Source organism: Carettochelys insculpta, chromosome 12 (assembly GCF_033958435.1).
Source record: "Carettochelys insculpta isolate YL-2023 chromosome 12, ASM3395843v1, whole genome shotgun sequence".
NCBI lineage: Eukaryota > Metazoa > Chordata > Testudines > Carettochelyidae > Carettochelys > Carettochelys insculpta.
In genome coordinates, this window is record NC_134148.1 from 40,434,274 (window position 1) to 40,459,510 (window position 25,237).

Genomic DNA, 25,237 nt, shown 5'->3' on the forward strand with positions numbered 1-25,237 from the left:
CCTGGTGTTTGGCAGCAATTCTAAAGGCCCCAGGGCTTTGGCCATTGTTACTGCAGTAGCAGCCACAGCTCCAGGATGCTTAAAACAACAGGCCCCAGGGCAACTGCCCCTTTTGCCCCCATCTGTGGGCCTGGAGGTAACAACTTGCCCCTAGAGAAATGGGCAGAAGAGGAGGTGTGACTCTGCATCACAATTTGTTCTCTCGTCTGCTACATAATCTGGGCAGCTTGTCAAATGCAATCTAGCCTGTGGTGAACCCTGCCATTTCAGACTCTTTCAGAAACACCAGGAGACAGTTAATAATTTACAAATGGAACACACTGGAGCTGCTGACGGGGCAATTCTGCTTTAGCTGCAAATCAATTACAATTTACATACAGTTGCATTGTTATAACTTAAAAAGGACAGCTGACATTTATGGCACTTCATGCGACCAGTAGCCAGCTCCAGCATCTGAATTATGTTTTACCTTCTTTGCAAAGACACAAGCCATCCACAGGGGAACATGCACCGTCATTTTTGCAGTTACACACTGATGAGCAGTTGGCTCCATATGTTCCAGCTCCACAAGTAATGGAGCAGTCATCCCCCTGCAAGACAAAATAAAACCAGGGTCAGGCATAAAAATATGGATTTCAGGAAAGGCTCTTCCGCACACAAAGGAGTCTTTCTCGCTCAGAAAAGTAAACAGCCTACTAAACCAGGAGAGCTTATGCTTCAGTGCTTGAACAGTCACCCCTGCTTCTGACGATTATGATGCAATTAGTAATTCGATTGAGTTGGAGGAAAGGGACAAGTTTCTGGCAGTCATTCAACAGGAGGGACGAAAGTTCCAAAAACAAACTGCCTCAGACAGATGTCAGAGCACTCGCTGAACCCTCACTTACAAAACGCTAATCACAAACCACACAGAGTCTGAAGCTCTTCCGAGCTCAGTCACTTCTGAGCTGGCACAAATGCTCCAAAGAAAACGTTTTTCCAAAACCAAAGCCCCGGAGAGCTCCCATCTGTTCATCCACCATGGTTGGTGGGGGCGAAAAACTGAGCAGTAAAGTGCATTGGACCTTCATGTTGATACATTAACCTAGCAGATGCATGCGTTTGCTTAGGGCTGGGCTGTGACTTTCAACAGAGCCCTGAACAAGGTGGGGGGGATGCGTAACCTGAATTGCCAGCGAAGTAGCTGTGGATAGAGCTCTGCGCAGACACAAAATTGTTACCTGCAACTCCAAAAATGATCTGTGTGTATCTACATCCACAGAGGCAGATACCTGTGGATATAAATTGGACAGCAGCAAACTTCCAGGGTTCTAGATATACTTGTATCCACATCCATAAAAATGAATCACAGATATTCGCATCCACAGATGTGGAGACCCACAGATATAAAACGGATATCCACAGATTTGCAGGGCTCTCCTATCAATGAATTGTGACTCAGACCCCTCTCTGAATTACAGCCCAGCGCCTCTTTATTCCTATCCCTGAGCTATGCACTCTAGTAATTTGTCCTGCACCAGCACAAGCTACAATGTTCCCTGAGCTCTTTCAATTGTCCTGGTCAGCAAGCAGGGAGATAGAACCAAGACCCTGCCCTTTCCTTGTCCGTCTGCTGCAGAAAGCAAGTAAAACAGTGTCCAGTATCCCCTTAGTCCTGTATGTGCAAATCCAAAATTTGAGGTAAGTACACCAGGAAAGTACACCTGCTGCTTTACTCCCACGTGCCACAGTATTGTGTAAGTCAATCGAGCTCTTAAACAGAAGCTCTTCTCTGGTGAATTCAATTAGAATATGTAGGTATAGGTCACAGAAGGCTACCATGCACTGCCCTGTCACCCACATCTTAGTTAAAGATCAAAAGTGCAGATTTCATGTATGCATGCAAAAGAGAATCACCAATCATGTCTTTGATGTGACTGCATTTATCAGTGGATAGAAATGTACAAAATGTCAGTTTTCTTAGTCTCTAAAAAGTACAGCTTCACTGGAGGGAGACAGCATACTGCAGCACTAAGCTGAAAATAAGACGTCAAAAGGAAATAGAGTTAGATTTTATAATGCGACTAATCCACGCATGGTTAAGAGAACTTCCAGCTTTCTATTGTGCTGTACAAGACTTTCAGCCTTTCTGTTGTACCGTGAATCCTTTTTTTAAGCAGATGGTAGACGAGTCATACAAACATGCTGTGTCCAGAAGCCAATCCAATACAGCCATACCCCGAGATGTGCCCATTCGAGTTATGAGAATTCGACTTTACGAGGAGTTTCATTTACTACCCCTACTTCAGCTTATGAGGCATTTCTTTGCATTTACGAGGACCGATTTGGAGGCTGGTGGCTCGGGTAGGCGAGCACCGAGGGGATGGAGTCGGCTGCGTTGGTCTTGACAAAGAGGCCGTGCAGGGGGGCGGTGGCACTCTGCGAGAGGGCAGCAGTCTGGTGCAGGGAGGTAGACTCGTCCGAGTCCCAGCAGTAGATCACGCCGCTCTGTGAGACGTGGATGCTGGGCGCGCAGCCCATCCCAGCCCCGCTGCTGCTGCTCACCCCCCAGGTGGCTAGGGGGCTGCCGCCGCCCCCCCATGCAACTGTGCCTCGGGCACCACTCGCCGTCTGTGGTGTTCCCTCCCATGTAGCGCCTGGCTTGTCCGCCACTGCTGCCTCGGCTGCCACCGGCGGAGCCTTTCCACCGTGCAGCCCCGCACAAGAGAGGCATCACCCCTCACCAGCCGGGGGCCCCCTGTGCCTGCCTAGCTCCCCACACGGCCAGCCTCTGGCAGTGCCCCCTCCCCACTTAACCTAAGCTGTGCTCAGGCCGGGCTACCTCCCCATGCCCTGCTCTGCCCTGCCTGCCCCCTTGCACCGTATTTAATGAGATTTGGTGTTGTTTTAGCATAAATGGGTGTACATGTTGGGGCTCAGGAACGCATAAAATTTTCTCCCATTGAAATTAATGGTAATTACATTTTCAACTTAGGAGAATTCACCCTAAGAGGGGTTTTTCAGGAACGAATTACCCTTGTAAGGTGGGGGGAGACTGTATTCTAATTTTTTACTGAACAGAGTATTTGTAAAAGGTGATGGCTTTGATTGCAATGGAGAAAGAGACAAGACTCCCCAAAATACTAGGCTGTAATAAGGGGCTGGTTTGACAGCCAGGGTGTCTGAACTGCTCTCCTCACCCACCTGGCATGTGCCTCCAGACCGATGTGGGTGAACTGAGAGTTGATTTGGAAGTTAGAGAGGCATTCAGTATCTATTCTCAGTCAGCCCTTTGCCCTTTTGCTGAGACCAACACTGAAGTGGCCAGTTAGTGCCACTTATAGACTCATTTTTTGGGATGTGGAAACTGGAATGAGAATGCCAACTCATTTCACACAGGACTCAGAACAGGCGGTGGTCACCGCTAATTTTTGTGACCACAACCTGTGCTGGACTAGAACCAGAGATCTAAAGTGAATGCAATTTCGTTGCAAAAGGGAAAAAACAGAACTATTTGTGAAGCTTAGTGTTCAGTTATCCCCCTGTGCCTGTCTAGGGGACGGATCAAAAATGCTCCAATAAGTAGGATGAAGGTGGGTCCTGGAGATGGAGTGTCTAGATTTCTAGGTCTGCTGCTTACTCAGTGACTATGGGGAAGCAGATGAAACATCCCCTGTGCCCTTTGCACACTAGATGCCAAGAGGCAGATCCTCAGGTGGTGCAAATTCATTGGACTTCTGCAGAGAGTTATCATGGTCTGCACCTGCTATAGGTTTGGCTTCAGACTTTCCCTACCTCAGTCACAGGACTGTAAAGCTGTGTCTACACAGCAGCTTTATTTCAAAATGTCTACACAGCAGCTTTATTTCAAAATAAGTTATTCCGGAAGAGATTTTCCAGAATAGCTTATTTCAAAATAACGCTGCCACACACAAAATGCATTTTTGAAATACCTGAGTGCTATTTCAATATAGAGTGTCCAGATAGAGCACAGCATACTTTGAAACACTATGCACTAAGCACTATTGCTTATTCTAAAACAACCACTATTCCCTCTCTACACAGACCCTATTTTGAAGTACCTGCTTCAAAATACGCACTATTCCTTGTACAATAAGGGTTACCAACTTCAAAACAAGCCATCCACTATTTCAAAATTATTTCAAAATAGCAGTTGTGTTGTGTAGATGCTTCCAGTGTTATGTCAACAGAAGGCTCTTCTGTCAACAAAACTCTCTAGTACAGACACAGCCTAAGGCTGTAGCTACACTGGGCCAAATCTTCAAAATGGCCCTGCAAATGGCCATTTCGAAGATGACTAATGAGGCACTGAACTGAATATTCAGTGCCTCATTAGCATTAGGATGCTTCCGGCCGCAGCGCTTCGAAAGCGCTGCTTTCAAATGTGCATGGCTCAGCGCGGCTTCACGGGGGTCCTTTTCAAAAGGACTCCCCACATTTCGAAATCCCCTTATTCCCTTCTGCTGAGAGGAATAAGGGGATTTCGAAAGGTGCGGGGTCCTTTCGAAAAGGACCCCTGTGTAGCCGTGCTCAGCTGGGCGCGTTCAAAAACGGCGCTTTAGAAGCACCGTGGCCGGAAGCGTCCTAATGCTAATGAGGCGCTGAATATTCAGTTCAGCACCTCATTAGGAATCTTCAAAATGGCCATTTGCATGGCCATTTCGAAGTTTTGGCCAAGTGTGGCCACATCCTAAATGTTTGCAAAGCATTTTGAGTTCCTCAGAAGAAAGGCATTACATACACAAGCCTCTACCTCACCTCCCGCACCTCTCTAACTGAATGAGATTTCTCTCCCTGATTATAACTACCCAGACCTCCAGAATACTCTGTGAGTGACAACTGCCACATATACTTAACTTCTTAATTATGTAATTGGAAATATGTACTTGAACTGTAGAACTGGCTCTACAATATTACTAATTATAAATGCAGAACCATTTATTAACATTTTGAACTTGATTTGGGAGAATGAACTGTGAATTAAATACATTACGGCATTGTTAAAGATATGTAAATTCCATACACCTCTATCCATCTGCCTGGCTGGATAATATTTGCAGTACATTTCTACCCAGGTGTGAATGAGTTATATGTTCTCCTAAACTTGTATCAAATGTTGTATACTGGATCATCCATCTTGCAGTATGGTACTTCATATTTCTATCCTATTTAGTAAAATTCATCAACAGCTGGGCCCCTTATGTTGATTATTAATTTTTTCCGTGACGTTCAGAAGGTTAATGAGTGTAGCAAAAAGTCTGAATCTGGTATGTGAGATGGGAAGGAATAGCTAATTCAATCAAATATGTACCCTCTGTAAGCATTACAGCTATATTAAAAATCTAGCTATAAACAACCTGCTATTAAACATCTCTCTCTTCCCTACCAAGGGGATCTATATGGATATTATACACTTTCAGAAACACTTAATTTGTTTGTTCCAGTATTTCAAGGTGAAGGTCCAATGCATCAAAATGTATGCCCCGGATCTGACTGAAACTGAATGAGCTTAAGAGTCAAATCCGACATTCAATTACATCCATGGAAAGACTGTCACTGGCTTTAATGGCAATTGGCTCAGGACCTAATTCAGGAGTGGGGAATTAAAGTCCAACTCTCCTTATAAGGCAGTAATTCATGTCCTATCACTTTCCCACATCACCATCTTCAGGCTGATTCCTGGGAGATACTCAGCACCTCAACTCAACAGGCAGTGAGGCTACGCAGCATTTTTCAGCATCCTAAGATCAGACCTTTCTTTTACTCAAATTCTTGTGAATGGGATCATAGCACACCATGCATACACACAAAGGGTGGCTGGGACTGGCGATGCCAAAATGTTGCCTTGTAATCAGAATGAATCGATGATGAATAGTAACAGTAATACAGCCCTTCATCTTCAAAGCAGAGTAAATATTAGCTAATTGCTGCTAAAACTGACTGATTGGCTTTTACAGAAGTAGGCAAAGATTTGGGCATGCAACACTCATTATTGTTAATTCGCCTCTATGTATTGATAGGCTAGATCCAAGTAACCAAATGCCATCAATAATGCAAGCTGCCAGGTCACATCCCTCAGCATTAAATATTAATAGACTCACGAGGGCTAGAGCATCCATCTTCCCAGATGGCAGTCAATAACATGTTTTGTTTCCATTCACAAGCAAGGTGGAGAGTTCCTTTCCTCAAAACAGTTATTGTAAAATGAAAAGTAAAGCTTTAAAACACAAGGTCTTACGTGCTATGGTGTGATCAAATTCTGGATCCTTAAAGAAATAAGCACTATTCATGATTGCCTTAACAGCACATAAAAGCTCGCTTGTTTCTGTTAAAGGCATGTTCTTGCTATAGTTGAAACAATGGCTCTCAGACTTTAAGGACTTGTTACAAAGCACAGTTATGGAAAGACTCTAACTTCAATGCCCTTAAATACCTAAAAAGCAGCCTTCATGGGAGAAAAAATACTGGAAATTGGTATCCAGTATTTGGATGCCAGCTGTGATTCTAAAAATGAGTAACTGTGCCAAGTGCGAAGCTGTGGCCATAATTGGTGGCTTTTGTACTTTGAATGTATAAGAGATGAGAAATGTTTTGAAAGGAGGATAAAATCCATTGGAAAAGTTTACACTGTGGGACCAAACCCTGGGCCCATTAAGGTCCATGGAAAACCAGAAAATCTATTTTTCAATGGCTTCTGAAATGCAGAACGCCTACAGAGCTGTTACTGAATGTGGCCCTACGGTCACATTATAAAAACCCAGGGAACAGTTTTGTGTAAGTGTTCTTAAGGCCCAGTCATGTAAGATGTAACACGCTCACCTTTGAGCAAAGTCTATGGGAACTGAGAACATTCATTGTCCCATGGAGTTGGCCTATAATAAACTGTACTCACTATGTGGCTAGTTTGATATTCTGAAAAATGGAAAGATTTACAGTTTTTTTTTTCACCATGTGAGTTTAATATGTAGCTTCTATCAATCACCAGAGGGGATACCCATGCACAGGCCCTCAGAATGGACAATACTTGCATAACGGATGGAATGGTTGCAGGAGGACATGTAAAGTGCCACAGAGGTAAACAGATCAGAAAGACCAAATATGAGTGCTGTTTGTGGTTGGTATCTGCGTCTCCAGATAAGCTGATTATTCTGGATTTACTCTGTCAAAGTACATATTCATAAGTGCCTATATACACAATGTGGCAAACCAACATGACGGCACAAAGGATCTGTGCACTGGTGCAGATCACAGATACAGCTCTGTTTATTTACTTATTTAATTGTGCCATTTACAGTCAACCCAAAGTGGTTCTCTGCAAACATTCCCCCAAGGTAAACATACAGTATCCAGCAAAGTGAACTGGTAGAACAGACTCATTTCCCTAACGACATTCCAATGGAAATTTTAACATGCTTATCTTAGGCACATTAGCAGTAATATGAAACTTTGAACTTTTTATCCATTTGCTCCTCTACTCCAGACTCCAGCAATTTATTCATGACCTTACTACACAACATCTTAAGTTTTCCCGACATAATGATGTCTTCTGGCAGAATCCCTTTCCCCTCTGGGTGACACTAATTACTCCCTGCAGATGTTGTTTTTGGTGTTAATGATAAAAGACAGAAAAAAGGCTAGTGTGGCAGCCATAAGGTTCTTGTTACTAATGTAATCTAGGATTTAAATTTGAAGATCACCACTGTTCCTGAGACTGGACACATTTTCCTTTACCTGGTTAGTTATGTCATTTGCTGTAGCAGTGGTAGATATTTAAATGCACATACATATTACATCAACCACTAGGAAACCCTTTCCAGTGACAGTTTCACTTCATTCTTTCAGTCTTTGCTTTTCTGAGACGTGGAGAAGATGGAAGAGGGAGGGTGACGGTTGTTTAAAGAGGGACTGGAGTGCTCCTGAACGTTACAGGGCTTGACAGTCCTGGGAACTGAAGTCCTGGATGGAGTCATAAAGCAGCTTTAATATGACATCAGTGAAGGCTTCCCCATTATACTCCTCTGAAGGCATCAATGGCTACGTCTACACAAGCCCCAAACTTCGAAATGGCCACGCAAATGGCCATTTCGAAGTTTACTAATGACGCGCTGAAATGCATATTCAGTGCTTCATTAGCATGCGGGCGGCCGCGGCACTTCCAAATTGACGTGCCTCGCCGCCGCACGGCTCGTCCCAACGGGGCACCTTTTCGAACGGACCTCGCCTACTTCAAAGTCCCCTTATTCCCATGAGCTGATGGGAATAAGGGGACTTCGAAATAGGCGGGGTCCTTTCGAAAAGGAGCCCTGTCGGGACAAGATGCGCGGTGGCGAGGCGCGTCAATTTCAAAGTGCCGCGGCCGCCCGCATGCTAATGAAGCACTGAATATGCATTTCAGTGCTTCATTAGTAAACTTCGAATTGGCCAATTGTGTGGCCATTTCGAAGTTTGGGGCTAGTGTAGACATGGCCAATATCACTTACCAGCATCATAGAATCCTAGGGCTGGAAGAGACCTCAGGAGGTCATCAAGTCCAGCCCCCTGCCCAAAGCAAGACCTTCTGGAGATGTTAATTCTAAAAGTGAGGGACTAGTTCAGTTTTCTATACCTAGTCAATGCTGGGGCTTTCCAGTGAGATTAAACACAACAATATCAATTAGTGCCACACTGATGCATTTGGAGGTGACTGTGATGAGTTGCCTTTTCTTCTGAAATCTCACCCCTTGATTACTGGCTGTTTAAATTACATCCTCTAACACTGATTTACCAAAGGGTGTAACTGATACTAGCATTTACTTCACCTCTGGATTTGTCCTAATATTTTAATGTATGCAGTAAATATCATAGCGAATACAACATTCAAAAATCTGCCTTCCTGGTAATAATTCTGAAGTTCTGAAAGGGTTTTAGTAAAACAGAATGAAAACAGAAAGACTGGCTTCCTGGAAAGAATTAGTAAGCAAACTGAAACATTCTTTGATTCCTGCTAGAAGATACATAGTGAGATACAGGTACATAAATCCCAAAGATCAGAACGAGGAAGTACTGGCAAAATTTCTAACAGTAGAACAACTGAACTCCCTGTTGAGTATAAATGAAGCAGAGAGAAATGAGTGTGGAGGAAGAAGAGTCTGGAGACTGATAACAGAACTATACAATCTTTGGTGTTTTAAAAGTGTTTCAATGAAGTCTGGGTGACAGTTGCATCTAGTGATTTTTGTTAACTGGAGACCCAGTGTGTTTTCTGAAGGGCTGTTTTTGCCACCTTTACTCCCAGTGAGCAGTACCTTATGTCATAAGCAGTCCCATTGGGCCAGAAAATGGGCCAGAACTCCAAATTGTGCTCTTAGATACCTTTCCACTTCCACACTGGGGCTACTTTATTCCCAGTATCAATTAGAGCAGCGAAAGGGTTGCTCTAGGTCAGTGGTTCCCAACTTGGGGTCTGTGGACCCCTGGGAATCTGTGAGGGTATTGCAGGGGGTCCATGAAAACAGTAAAAGATAAATAAAAATGATCATAGAAAATAAATTTTCAATAAATTGCAAAGTTACAATCTATTATTTTAACTTTCAACATCTTTCAATAATGTTAGTAATTGCTGTCCAAAAATCTATTTTGTGATTTCCTTTTTCGTTTAATGTAGTGTACATTCTGGCTAGACTTGGCCTTGACGGGGGTCCACGAAGGGCTTGGGGTTATAATTGGGAGCCCACAAGTGGTTTGGGGGTCTGCACTAGTGAAAAGGTTGGGAACCACTGATCTAAGCTCTATCTGCAGTTCCCTATCATGTGCCAGTTTTTGGGGCCTGCCATAGCACTGGATATTCTGGCCCTCCTCTGTCCAGTGTTTAGCACAAACATACATCATGCATCACAGCTGGGCAATGATCTGGCTCAATGGAATTGCTTGAGGCATGAAGTAAGGCTCCATGTGAGTTACAGGAGACAGAATCTAGCCTGGTAGAATGTTTTCCACCTTCACATTAACTGTTACAATACATTTTCAATATAAATAATTCATTCTGCATATTTAAACAATGGGCTTGATTCCAGTTGTGGTTTTATTCCTCTGACCCAAATCCCCAAAACATGAACCTTAAACAAAATACATGCAGAATTTAACAAAGATAACGAGCCAGATCCACAGTGGGTATAAATCAGCACTGCTCTGCTGACATCGGTGAACCTAAGCTAATTTACAGCAGTCTCAGGGGGTTAGTTAGTCTACAGCTTCACAAAAAAACACAAACAAACAAACCCTGAAATCAAAAACAAAACAACAAGCAGTCTTGTAGCACCCTAAGGACTAACAATTTTATTTATTAGCTAATGAGATGTTGGTAAGACCCACAGCTGCATCTCAAAGGAGGGTGAAGAAAGTACCTATGGATGCTCTGTGAGCTGCTTTCCTGCCAGGCCCTGGGAAATGCAAGGAGAGTACAAGAGAAGCTCATACAGCTCTGACTGAGCTCAGGGAGAGCCTAGTAAAGGTGGCTTCCCTTCCTCACATTACCACTGGCAGCTCAGGGGAAGGCAGATAGAGGGGAAAATGAAACCCAAGCACCAGCTGTTCTCTGACCTTGGTTAGCTCAGTTTGGAGGTGTCTCTAAGAAACCATACACCAGCTGGGGGTAGCCAGAGCATGCTGCACTCCTGCCATCCCATTCTGCTCCCTTGATGGGGGGAAGATGTAGGAGCTGGCTATGCTGGCTGCATCTGCTGTGAACAACTCCATGTGGGGGAAATCCCCAGCTGGGAATCAAGGGTGGTTTCTGCAGCCTTTGCGCTGCTCAAGTGGCACAAAGGAAGGGGCATGGGACAAAGACCTGCCTCCAAGTACTGACAGTGGCTTCTTGCTATTTTGGAACTAGTACATTTGTCCTCTGTGATGAAGTGGGTGTGTGAGGATTTTATTCCCCTGGTTAGGTTGCATGTACTTCCTGACACCCTGTAGTAACCCGAGGTGGGTGCTTCAGTTTCCCTGGGGACATCATCAATGCACAGTGGTAATGGGAGTTTCAGTGTGATGACTTTTCACACTGTGACAAAAGCCCTCCAGGTTTTCTGTAACGTAGGCCACTGGGTGACAGTTTTTTTGCCCCCCCTGGGGAAACAACAAAAGAGGGAGGAGGAGCCTGGCTGATGTGAATTGGAATTGGGCAGTTGAGCGGGGCAGTGTCTCTGGTTGGATGAAGGGGAAGGAGGGCCAGGCTCCAGCTTGGGGAACGCCTCTGGGCCCCCCACCCCAAGATGGATTGTTCTAATTGTTCCTAGTTTCTGTGGTGGCCAGTCTGTTCTACGCTCTGTCCCTGTCCACTAATAAAACTTTCTGTTCTCCCTGCTAAAAGAAAGTCAACATCTGACTGCAGATGGGTGCAGGGCTTGGTGATCCCCTGCATTCCATGACAGCCTCCTGCTGAGAAGGCTGCACAGCTCTGCAGTAGGGAGGTCAGCAAAAGCAGAGAGCTAAACGTACAGTGTAGCACTTGTAAGTGGCCTGTGATTTTTGCAACCCTCCCCGGAGGTCACAGGAGGTCAAGAAGTCAGTGACTGGAGTCCCATCATTTTACAAATGTTGTCTTTTTCTCTGTTACTGATATACTAGAGAACTGGCCATGCTCCCCAGCTTTGTGAATCACGTCAGGACCCTGCTGGTGGGAGAATTCAACAGAGAGCAAAACTACTTCCCAGAGAGTCGCTGATGTGTAAAACCTGAAGGGACTACAGGCTTCAAACCTAGACCCATGGGTTCACAGGTAGTGCTCAGACGCTGGCTGCCACCCAGAAGCTCACCTGAATAACTGGAGAAGGTAGCCAACAAAGTGCTAGCTCATGAAGGCCCTGCCCACAAAGCTCCATGCTGGGGGACTCTTTCAGCACCACACATTGGCCAGGAAGCTCTACTGAAACCAGAAAGAGGCAAAGAAAGTTGTTTGAAAAACTGGAGGGATTCCCTGACAGGATGCTGCTATGGACTTTGCCTACTTTTATGAGATACCTAAGCCCCGCCTTCCTGCTAGTTCCTGGTTCCTGTCCTTCATATCCTACTCTCACCCCAAGTCCCTATAGATCAGTAGTACAGCCCCTTGTGCTCAGTCAGGACCGGACCGTCCCTGACACATACAGGTTGAACCTCTCTCGTCTGGCACCCTTGGGACTTAACCAGTGTTGAATTAGAGAAGTTGCAGGATGACTGGAGGTCAATGCTGTTTATCAGCATTATTGGCATCAGCTTCCACCACTTACTGGTCTCTCAGAACATGTTTAAGGGTAAATTGCTGCTAAATAACAGCACAGAACACTGAGAGCCAGGACTGGTCGTTGTGGGTGTCTTGTTAATAGAAATTGTGCCAGATTACAAATGTTCTTGGATGACAGTGTGGTGGATTAGAGAGGCTCAATCAGTATTTGCCTACTTCATTATTGAAAAAACTTCCGTGATGTTACATAGACAAGAACGGAAAAGATCGTGCCTTTTATGGGAAGAACTGAACAGCACAGGAGATGCTGGCTTTCGGCTATGGTTGTCCCTTTCTGAGAAGCCAGTATGCAACATGACCTTCATTTCAATCACCCCACACAAAGTAGAGCAACCCTGCAGTGCAAAATAGTACAATATATCAGGCCAAACCCCTTCCTGGGTTTGATCCATCATATTTTCAGCTCCACCTATTTATGGTTGTACTAATCTGAACTGGGAAATTTAATATGAACATATTGATTATTTGATTAACATAATTCTGGTCACTGCCATCAGTCTGTTGGGTACATGATCACTAAAACAATGACCCAGGTTTCAGCTCTATACTGAATTGTCAGAATACCAGAGACACACACTAAAAGATCATAGTAATAACTTTATAGTTAAGTGTGTGTGTGTGTTTGTGTTAATACAAACATCAACACACACACACACACACACACACACACAAACACACATAGAGTAAATATGCCTTCAACACTAAGCTGTGTTTAGCCTGAGAGAAGAATCCATTAACAAACAAGAAATGCATCCTCAGGCATACACACGCTGGAAAAATACAGAGATAGTATCTGGTAGAAGTTCTATTAACCTCATCACAAGGAAATTAGGTTGGGATTTTGGATTTATGTGCATTTTCTAAAAGGGATAAAACCAACCACCTGGAAACCACAGTTAAATAGAGAATGAAAGGAAAAACTAACCAATGATTTAAATTCTGTTGCACAAGTTTTAGCAACTCATAATTGTTCAATTTGGAATTTGAACTACAAAGGAAATCAACGAGCAACTGTGCAGAGAACTGCCCACCAATACGCAAATAGCACCAAAGCAGATATTTAACTTTAGAAGCCTAATAGCTGGAGACAAAACAATATGTTTCCCTACAACATTTGTATCAAGTATCAGCAGTTAGCTAGTGTGTCCCTTTGGTACTGTATGAGGCTACAGAAACCAAAATGCAATCTGACAGAGTCACACTGCCAATTAAAGGTGAAACAAAAGCAATCTGTCAATTGATAGCAAAGACGGAAGCACTCAGAGCTCCTGGGTGAAACTAGCTCCTTTGGACCCACTTACAAAATTTTGGAGCATTGAGGTAAATAGAACAGCAGCAGAACTCACCTGAAAAAGTAGACAAAAGAAGAAAGAGGAGGAGAATTGGGACTTGACTATAGCCATTATTGGATTATACACACTACATGTAACTGAACAAGAAAGTATTAAAAAGGGGGTCAACAGATGTGGCTCATTAATAGAGGAAATCAGTTCTGTTCTTGTGTAAATATGGGACAATTCCATGGAAGCCAATAATTGGTGCAAAAGTATGCCTAGAGTAACAGAGCAGGATTCTCTCCCCCTCCATACCCTCCCCATCTCAACATCAGTATGGTTTCAAAGACTCCTCCCCCAGAGAGAGTAAAACAAAATAAAAGAAGTTCATAAGGGAGAGATGAAAAAATTGCAAGGATTTCAAAGCAAGAGTCATAATTTCTGCAAACCATGCAGCACCACTGTGAACTGTATCCTAAATATCCCAGCACAATGGTTCACCTCTTAAAAAAGCAGCGCAAGTGAACCCTTCATTATGCCCTCTGTAGCCAGATGCTCATGGGAACTTTATCAGGTTTACCAACACAATGACTCCCAGACAGTGTATCTGCCAGTGATCAAGCAAAAAAGTCTAATTGGTCAGCAGATGCTCCAGCGGGAGAATGAAGACAAGTTTAATAGGCTGCAAGCCCCTGGTTTATTGGTATAAAAGGCAGGAGGGAAGCAGCTGAATCTGAAAGCCTGGGAATGGATAGGTGGTCTCCCAATAATGACACTTCTTTGGGATGAGACCACAGGATGTCTTACTGTGTCACATTCTGGGATTGAGAAATCCTCCCCATTTTGCAGTCAGTACTGCTGAAACTGCGCCTGCCCAGCAGTCAGCTAAACCTATTTTTCCAATTCTAGAGACATTGCTCTGGCAGTGCCATCCCAAAAGGGACCACATTTTCAAAAAGGTATCTACAATAGAACAAATACAGAACAATTTGGGGTGAATGTAATGCCTGTGATAGTTCTCAGGGATGGATTTCCCTATCCACAGAAGCATTCCCGTCCCGGATTGGTACTGTAAGCTTGATCATATGCCCCCATTATTTACCTTGCCTTGAGGGTGAAAGGGTGGCTCAGTCCAGCAGCAAAGTTTGCCAGTCAGTGCCCATGGAGATGGGATTAGTGATGTGGATACATGCCCATGGGAAGCTGGACTGAGACCAAATTCATTGTATACAGGTCACTGAACAGCCAACAGAAGAGAATTCTCAGTGAATACTCCTCTTGCCCACATTAGCTCCACTAGCCAAAAGACTGAGGCTTATCTCCTGGACCACCCAATTTTCTAAGATCACAAAAATGGCAAATGCAGCTGTTTTGGGCATGCAGATGCAGACCTTTTGTGCATGCAAGCAGATGGGTTGCCAATTCAGAGGTGACCATTTTGCAGGTTTATCAAGGTAGGATGCACCTTCTGTTGGTCTCTGAGCATTCAGTGAGGGACTCACCAGGATTACAAGTCATTCTCCAGGCTGAGTGCATTTTTGCACAAGAATGCCATGCCCCCCCAAAACCTTTCCACATCAGACATCCTACTCAATCTGGAAATGAACACAGACATTTCCTGGAAGTGGTTTCAGGATGGCTGCTGCTCAAAAGCAACTTGTTACAAGACAGTGGGTCTCCAACTGCTGATCCTGGGTGGGGGATGATAAAAAGCTGCAAGGTGGACCCTTGTAGGGAGGCTGGAATTTATTACAGTTGAAGGGTGAGATAAAATATAGACTGTGCCATAGAGGGCCCTGTTGGACCCCAGTGAACGGAGCCCTTCAGGCATGCAATGGAATAGGCAGAGAAAATTTCTGTATGACTTTCACCTTCATCTAATAAGAACACAAGAACACACTGGATCAGACCAAAGGTACATCCTAGCCCCCTGTCCTGTCTTCTGACAGAGGCCAATGCCAGGAGCCCCAAAGGGAATGAGCAGACCAGGCAATCATTACGTGATCCATCCTCTGTCCTCCATTTCCAGCTTCTGCCAAACAAGCTAGGGACACCATCCCCGCCCATCCTGGCTCACAGCCATTGATGGATCTATGCTCCATGAAAAGATGGTTACTCACCTTTGTAATTGCTGTTCTCTGAGATGTGCTGCACACATCTATTCCAATTAGGTGCACACATGAAACATGCACAGCTGGTGGAAGGTTTTACTCTAACTGCTGCTACCCATCGGGTCAGGTGTGAAGGCTCCTGGATTGACATTGGTGTGATGCCCTGTAGATGACCCTGCCAACCGGACAACTCCTCAGTTCCTTCAAGCTAGCTACTCTGAAAATGGGGAAGGAGGGTGGGTAGGAATTAGATATGAGCAACACTTCTCGAAGAACAACAGTTTCACAGGTGAGTAACCATCTTTTCTTCTCTGAGTGCTTGCTCATATCTATGCTAATTAGATGATTCATAAGGCTTACTCATGAGGAGAGGTTGGAGTCCGAATGTAAGTGGCTCCAGGACTGAGGCACCAAAAGCTGCATCCCATCATGACTGTTGTACGATGGCCTAATGCAGTGTTTTCCAAATGGAGTTCCAAAGTGAAAGTAAGGGTTCTGTAAGAAAATTCCATTACAATAGCTGACTCTGCAGCTCCCTGTCCTGCTGCCACTGAAACAGTAGAACTAAATTTAATTGGTTTAACAGCCAGCAGGGCGGCAGGAGGGATTCAGCCATTCTGAATTTAGTTCCATTATTTCAGTGGTGCCAGGGCAGGAAGCCACAGGGATCCCTTTACTCACCCTGCTACCCAAGTGGCCACACCCCTCCAGTGGGCATGGTTCAGCTCACCCCCACCAGTGGAACACCTTCACTCCAGCCTTCCTTCCATTCGGAGCATGTGGCCACCTGGTGCAGGCTCCCCAGCCAGTGCCACAGACAGGTTAACCCCGGGAGCTGTTTTGGGGCTGAGGAAGGTTAATCCTAGGGATGAGGGTTGAGTTTAGTGCTGAGAGGGGTTAAACCTGGGGATGGGGGGTAAAGATTGGGGATAAGGTGGTGGATTTGGGGGCTGAGGCAGGTAAAGCCTGGAGATGAGGGGTGGGCTGTGGGGGAGGGGGACAGACCCTGGGAATGGGGTTCTGCACAATTCTTTCACATTTAGAAGGGTTCTGTGGTCAAATAGAATTGGGACATTCTGGCCCAATGTGACTTGAAGGTATGCATTGACAACCACATTGCTGCTCTACAAATTTCTTGGCAGGGAACGTAAGCCAGGAAAGCTGCTGAAGAGGCCTGCACTCACACAGAATGCACAGTGGCAGGTGATGGGCAGACCTTGGTGAAGTCATAGCATGTGTGACTGCAAGAAGAAATCCATAAAAAAATAAGCTGAGAGGCAGCCCCTTCACACAATCTGCCACTGCCATGAAAAGCAGGGATCACTGGTGTTAAAAAGGAACTGACGAGTGGTCAGTTTGGCAGGATCATACATAGGTGTTGCAACAGCACCCCTCCAGGGGGCTCCAAAGCTGACCCAATGGGTAACAGACAGGCTCAAACTTTACATCAGCTGTGCACATGGTGTGCGCTCATCTAATTGGAACAGATGTGAGCAAGCACTCAAAGAAGAATTTCTCTAGTTCTTTTTTGAATGCTGTTCTAAAACTCATCTCCCACATCCTGGATGAGGGTCAAGCTGGTGCAAGATGTTGTTACCTATGAGCTCAACAAACTTGTGCTCTAGGACCCACGCTGCTCCCAGTGCACTTGTGCAATGAGTTTTTGGGCACTGGTACTAATTTTGAAAGCAATTAGTAGGTCTGGTTCCAGCTACATTAGAGGCTGTACCTCCATCTATGAACCACGAAGGAAACATCAGTTATCTGGGCAGCGCAGACCATAAGTTCAGAACCAAATGTGCTTTATTCCTAGTACTCACGTTCTCTGTGCAGTGGACCTGGCTGTGGAACGAATGTCAAGCAAAGGTGGATTAATCCAGAGTCAACAATATTAGCATCCTCCCTCTTGTTCAGGTCCATAACTTACCATAGAATCATAGGGTTGGACGTCAACATTTTTTTTTTGTAAAGGGAAATCATGTCTCACTAATCTACTAGAATTATTTGAGGAGGTCAACAAGCATGTGGCAAAGGGGGATCCAGTGGATATAGCATACTTATATTTCCAGAAAGCCTTTGAGAAGATCCCTCATCAAAGGCTCTGAAGCAAAGTAAGCTGCCATCGGATACGAGGAAAGGTCCTCTCATGGACTGGTAGCTGATTAAAAGATAGGAAACAAAGAGTAGAATAAATGGTCATTTTTCAGAATGGAGAACAGTAAATAGTGATGTCCCCCAAGGCTTTGTACTGGAACCAGTATTATTTAGCATATTGATACATTATCTGGAAAAAGGAGCTGAACGCTGAACTACCCAAGATAAAGTCTCAGGCAGACTGAAAAGAGCTACAGAAGGATCTCACAAAACTGGGTGACTGGACAACAAAATGACAGATGAAATTTAATGTCAATAAATGCAGAGTAATGCACATTAGAAACCATAATTCCCTATAAAATGAAAAGGTTTAAATTAGCTGTTACCACTTAAGAAGGAGATTTTTAGAGCCATTGTGCATAATTTTCTGAAAACATACACTCAATGCGCAGAAGCAATCAAAAACGCAAACAATTTTCAGAAACATTAAGAAAGGGATAGAAAAGGTGGAAAATATCACATTGCCTCCATATAAACCCAAGGTATGCTGACATCTTGAATACTGTATGCAGATGTGGTCACCACATCTCAAAAAAAAAAAGATACATTGGAATTGGAAAAGGTTCAGAAAAGGGCAACACAGATGATTAAGTGATATAGAATAGCTTCCACATGAGGAAAGAGTAATAAGACTGGGACTTTTCAGCTTGGAAAATAGATGACTAAAGGGGCATATGATTGAGCTTTATAAAATCATGACTGGTATAGTGAAAGTAAATAAGGAAGTACTATTTACTCCTTCCCATACCAAAAGAACTAGAGCTCACCAAAAGACATTAATAGGCAGAAGATTTAAAACAAGTTAAAGGAAGTATTTTGTCATACAACATTCCATCAACCTGCGGAACTCCCTGCCAGAGGTTGTTGTGAAGGTCATGATTATAACAGGGTTCAGAAAAGAACTAGATAAACTCATGGAGGATAGATGCATCCATGGCTCTTAGTTAGGATGGGCAGCGATGATCTCTCCAGCCACTGTTTTCTAGAAAGCGGACACTGAGTGACACAGAATGGATCACTTGATGATTATCTGTTCTGGTCACTCCCTCTGGGGTATCTGCCATTGACTACTGTCAGAAGACAATATACTGGGCTAGATGGACCTTGGTCTGATCCTTGGTCATATGACTGTTCTAATATATCTCAGGGAGGAGGAAAACTCCAAAGGCTGGAGGAACAAAGTCGGGTTACATCTCTATCCTAGTCCAAGTTCAGGCTCAGACCACACAAAGTGGTTTTTATTTTAGGGACCTTGATGCAGGGTGTGTTTTTTTGTTTTTGTATTTGCTCTTGCAACTGACTATTGCTTCAGTTACATCTTGCTGGCACCTAAGCAAAATGCCACACCTGCAGCCTCTCCGTTGGCAGATGCCATTACTACTAGCCATTCACCTTTATTCTAAAGGAATAGATTATGAATATAAATGTGCAAGAAGAAAATGCAACTTGTTTGTGCTGCTGTGTAAATTGTGAAATAAGACCAGCAAACTATTTTTGTTGCTTGTAATATTCCAGTTGATTCAACAACTGCTGTGCCACAACATACCCCCAGCTCCAGAAAAATGTATATTGGTGATTGGTAACAAAAAACTATGATAAAATAGTTGGATTTATTTTATACTTATAAACGAAAAGAGCTGTTCACAAAGGGGGGTAACCAATATGCTCGGTAAATTAAAGAAAAAAGGAGAAAGGCTCTATTGAAGATTTTCCCCCTTTTTAACAAAAAATCTTTTGATGAGGTTCCCTGCTGCTCTGAGATGAGCTTCCACTGAAGTACTTTTAGAATCACCTCAAAGAGAAACTGATCATTTAAGTGAATTGAAGACCCCAGAACAGATCCACTATCTCAACCCCAGGATCATTTTTCATATGAAGAATTCTGTGAAGTTTAAAAAATACTTTTACTACTGAATCAAGGGCTTATAAGACTATGAAGAATCTCTTTCATTTGCCAATACTGCTTCTGCAAATGGTGAAGGATGGTACATTTGTAATAAAGATGAAAGTAGATATGCAGAAGAATGTGATATCTCTGATATATTTATATTTATCAATCATACGTGTTAGGGAAAGCACTGACCCTTTAAATTCCTCCAGATTGGCATCAGATTTCTACCCCGATGGGTAAATTCAGCTGAAGGACACTAAGTTTCTGTAACATACTTCCTTTCTTCAAGGAAGAGGAAAATTTTAAGAGCCAAGGCTGGGGAGTTGGTACCCAGAGGTGGAGAGTTATACAGGCCTGTGGTTTCTGTGCTCCACCAATATTCTGTAACGTGGACCCGGCTCCACCAATGATTGACCTTTTATCTTCAGAGCCATGCTGTCCATAGGATGGACTGGGGCAACTGCCCTGAGCCCCATGCTTTGGGGAACCCTGCACTTCAGAAGGACATAGCGTCCAGGGTGGCCTGGAAGTTTACTAGGGAGCCTGGCAGCAGTAGCAGCAAGCTGCCAACCTCTTCCTGCCCCTGCTCTGTTCCTTCCCCATTCCCTTTCAACTCCTTCCTTTCAGCTCCCACCTCACCTCTTTTCAGCTTCCATCTCCTCACTCCAGCAACACTGGGAGCTAGCAGGGAGAGGCAGGATAGAGTGGGGCAAGCTGAGGTCAGGTCATTTGTTGCTGCTGTGAGCCCTCCAAGTTGCCTGAAGCCCACCTCCTGCTGAAGCCCTGATCTGTGCTAAGACTCTGCTTGGACCCATTCTGGGCACCATCAAAAATTACTCAAACTTGGCACCCATGTGGATACCAGATGCTATTCTATTATGCAGACAAAGAATGAAGGAGATTGGGTGTAGGCTGAGATGACTATGCCACATAATGCAACGTGACAAGATATGAACCAATATTCAGGATGGAAACACAGTCATTCTCTGTATGTGCATCTACACAGCCAAGGTAAAAATACCAAGGTCGTTTTTATTCGACCCTCTCTATCATTGCTAATTTAAGTTCAAGCCAGCTGTTCTTCAGTCTAGGAAATTATTATCTTCACTACTGTAATCCCAACATTCTTTGCTCTCAGGCCAACGTGATGGGTGAACAAAGGCTTCAGATATCTTCTTACATGTCTTAATGGCTTCTTAAAGGATCCAGGGACAAATATTGCATGTGCCAGAGTCCAGAGGGAATACTCAATAAGCCACTCCACTCCCTCAAAGACCCTGACTGATTTACAGGGTAGGAGAAGGTAGTCAGTGGTTTCACTCATTTGAGCGTGGGCTTATTTGTTTCTTCTACAAGAGCTGATGAGTGGCCAGATTTTTGTTTGTTTTAACTGATGGGCTATTTTTAGTTTTGTTCTATATGTTGAAGTAGATTTCTATTAAATTATATTATACAGTGCCTACCATGTTATTTATGGTATATTACAAAGGACAGATTCTGCTCCAAACGTGTGCAGAAATGTACACAAAAACTCAAAGGCTGAATTTATTGCTCAGTGTGGGACCACATAATGCATTCAGAAACTGCCACTTAACACGCCAAATTAAGTGCTCAGACACACTTGAGCCCAACGTCCTCAAAACTCAAAGTCTGTCTGCAGACAAAATCCCCATTGAGCTCAGTAGGATTTGCATACACATAAGGATTTAAGGACCAGGATAGATTCTAAGGATATCACCATCTTATTAATATTTTTAAAATCTAGTTTTGATGGAGTAGTAACTAAAGATGTCAATGACTATAAATGCATAATACTGAGTCATAACTGGCCAAGTTTAGAGAATTTGAAGGGACATTCTGAAAGGAAAAAGCCATTTCTTATAAAGAGAGCACTATTTTCATACTTTCCATCCCTTTTCCTATCATCTAATATAGGGATGGGGCTTTACAGGAACTACCAATACAATCAAGAAACAGAAAAGTGTCAAAATGAATTCTTTCATTTTGGTGAGGAAGAGTTAGCTTTGCTTGCCGGCACACAGAGTTCAATAAAAATAGACAGGTCTTTAAAAAAACTGCAGCATAAATAGATGAAACCTTTAAAGTAATATAAGTTCTGTCACCCAGATATGAAATATAGACTTGAGCACTTGACAAAGTAAAAGCTGACCAAACATTCCATCTACAAGGCTAAAGTTTGCTGAAAGCGTCTTGGCCTGAGAAACGTTCTAATGCCGTATCTCCTTACAACACAAGGCTGCAATAATGAATCCGAAGATAAACACATTTTTCAACAGAAAAACAACACACCCATAAAGGAACTTATATAAAAAGCCAATAGTCACAGAAGGGTAGCTTGTTAGTCTGCAGCTTCACCAAAGCCAAGCACTCCTATAGCACCTTAAAGACTAACAATTTTATTTATTAGGTAAGGCTCCTTCATGGGTGACACTCACTTCATTGGATCAGCTTCTGCTGGTGTACTTTTAGAATCATCTCAAAGAGAAACTGATCATTTAAGCGAATTAAAGACCCCAGAACAGATCCACTAGCTCAACCACAGTACCATTTTTCCTTTGAAGAATTTTGAATGAAGTGGGTCTTACCCACAAAAGCTCCTTATCTAACATATAAAATTGTTACTCTTAACAGTGTTACAGGGCTGCTTGCTTTTTGTAAAAAGCCGAGTAATATCTCAGCAGCTAGTTAACCATAGGTTCTCAGAGAGCTGCAATTAGTCACAGAAAGGAGAGCGTGAACTTTTCAGCCTGATTTGAGCAGCATATACAATGATGTGAGTAACGGGAATGCTGATAGGTATGTGCTGGAGGTTGGTTTCAAGATTTCTTTGCGAGACAGAAGGTCAGGATTCCTGTGGTCTCCTGTCATATTTAATTCATATCCTCTGGCCTTCTTTGCCTCATTTATTGAATTACTGGAATAAAATTCATGAACCAAAACAAAAGAAGAAGGGTCACGGCAAACCCTGACTTCACTTACACCTTGGTAGCACCTTGGTAGCTTGTAACAGTGCAAGTAAAGGTAGAATCTGGCCATTAGACTTATGGAAAACAGAGAAAACTCTAAAAATGTGGTAAGTGAGGGGGTGTCATTGTAACCTTGCTGCCACCCCCACAATTATTTTCAAGCAGAGCTGTCCTCTCCATAGAATGGACTGGAGTGGCCACCCCAGCCCTGTGCTTTTGGGGCCCCCGTGTCAACCGCCTCAATTGTCCCATGGATGGGAGGTTACCCGGGGTTAAGTGCAGTGGAGGTAGCAGAGATCATCTTGCCTCACACCCTGCACTGACCACACAGGCACTGGGAGCGGCAGCCTGCTTCACCCTGCTGTGCTGTGCCCTGCCACCCTCCTGGCCCGCTGCGCCTCGCTGCTCTGCAGCGGCGTAGCGCGGCTCCCTCGGGTTCCCACTGCCTGTCAAGAAGCGAGATGCAGCAGGCTAGGAGACTGGCGGTGCAGCAGGGGCAGAGCAGGCTGCCGCTCCTGCTGCCCACATGGTGAGTGCAGGGTGGACAGGAGGTGACCCCTCTTTTCTCCACTGTCCAACCCTCAGCCCCAAGTAATCTCTGGGCCCCGTTGCCTGGGGGAGGGGATAAGGAGGCAGATGGAGGTTGACGGGGGGGTGGGACAGAGCCCCTGGCACAGGGTGTGGGTTTTGTCATTTATCACAAAGAATGCAGCATGACTCTCTGTGGCAGGGATGAGTGCATAGAATTTCTACCATCAGAGAGCTTTCCTCAGTGTTAATCCCCAGTTTATGGTGGAGCCCTGTACAAGCTTATCAGATTCTTCCACGTCACTCGTGTGCATTGCCAACGTACAGCTGTGGCTGTGGGAGGGCTCTTCAAATCCCTATGTGGTAGTTAAGCAGATCAGGAACCTGGGGCTGTCTGGGGGCATGTCTATTAAAAGTGCCATGGACTACCTTCTCAGTGGGCTTGCCTGCCATTACAGTAGGCCACAGTCATCTCCTGCGTAGGAGAGGCTGAGCAGCTGCAGGACCTACTACTGTCCTGATGTTGTTGGAGCAGCTGAGGAGCAGCTCTGCAGCCAGGGAAAAGAAGATTCAGTCTCACTCAACACCTCCCATCACACAGCCCACATTCTGCTTGTATATTGGGTTCAAGATTGAAGCTGAAATGTATTAATAACTATTTGTCTCCTTTATCCAGTGCCACATTACCTCAAAACAGACAATAAAAATACTTCTATCTGCATAATAAAGAAACCTCTGTCTGGGCTACCTCACCATATACAAAGGGCATCTTTCTGCCACTCTGCTCTACCTCAACACACAACACAACACACAGTATCCTTCTGCTACTGTCTGGGCCACCTCACCACACATACACACAATATCCTTCCAACATTGTCTGGGCCATCTCATCACATACAAACGATATCCTTCTGCCACTGTCTGGACCACCTCATCCCCTCAACACAGTATTCTTCCACCATCGTCTGGGCCACCTCACCACATACAAAGGGTATCCTTCCACCACTCTTTGCCCTATTTCACCACATACACACAGTATCCTTCTGCTATTGCCTGGTCCATCTCACCACACATACACACAATATCCTTCCGACATTGTCTGAGCCACCTCACCACAAACAATATCTTTCTGCCACTGTCTGGGCCACCTCATCAAATACACACTACAGCCTGGTGCCTGCTTCTCCTTTAGCATCAATTGCCGCCCTTCCTCCAGCTCAGTTACAATTTCTCTTCCTCTATGTTGGTGTAACAATGCCCTGCTGATTGTTTCCATTTCCCACGCACAAATTTTCATGTACAGTTGACCTGTTCCAGAGAAAGAAAACATTCCAGTGTATGGACTATCCTCAGGTCAAACAGAGTTCCTACCTACTACAATGTGCCATCTGCCCCTATACATTAGCAACGTGTAGCATGTACATACATAGACATAGGCATATCCTTGGTGGCTACATTTAATGTTCAGAACCACTGGACGTTTACTGGGTTTGAACTTACGGAGTTCATAGTTCAGCACCACAGTACAGATTTCCACCTCTTGAGCGAACAGAATAACTATCACCTTCAGAAGTAGTAGACTGTTATTTTCCATGCTCGCCGTAAGACAGGGATGTGACTTACATCTGAAACGTGAGTAACATATGCAGCTGAACACTCTGTCAGCAGTGCACCAGAGTCTGTTCTGATTTTCACCAATGTAAATCCAAACTAGTACAAATCCACAGAAGCAATTAACTCCAGTGAGTTTCTTCCTGGCAAGGCTAGGACTCAGTTAAGCACAATTAGGAATATGGCAAAATTGCACAAATCAGTTTTGTTCTGCAGCTATTCCTTTGGGCTGATCTATACAGTTTTTGTACCACTTGAACAATATTAGTTTAGAAACTGATATTGTTAAAGTGGTCTAATCCCCTAGCAAAGATACAGCTCTACTCACTGTACATTAGCACACAAGCATTATTAATACCTGCATTAGTCACTTTTTGGAGATATCTACAGAGCTCTGGCAGCTGATTTTCATCCCACATATT

General features: G+C 44.1%; 1 protein-coding gene across 6 annotated transcripts in view; it reads right to left on the reverse strand.

Moving 5' to 3' along the window:
• MEGF11 (multiple EGF like domains 11) overlaps positions 1–25,237 on the reverse strand; it is a 442,774-nt gene that overhangs the window by 90,171 nt on the left and 327,366 nt on the right. For all 6 annotated transcript variants that reach the window (XM_075006971.1, XM_075006969.1, XM_075006966.1 and 3 more), the window contains one exon: positions 470–590. In XM_075006971.1, the coding sequence (XP_074863072.1) occupies positions 470–590 (121 nt within the window). The remainder of the gene's footprint in view (positions 1–469; positions 591–25,237) is intronic.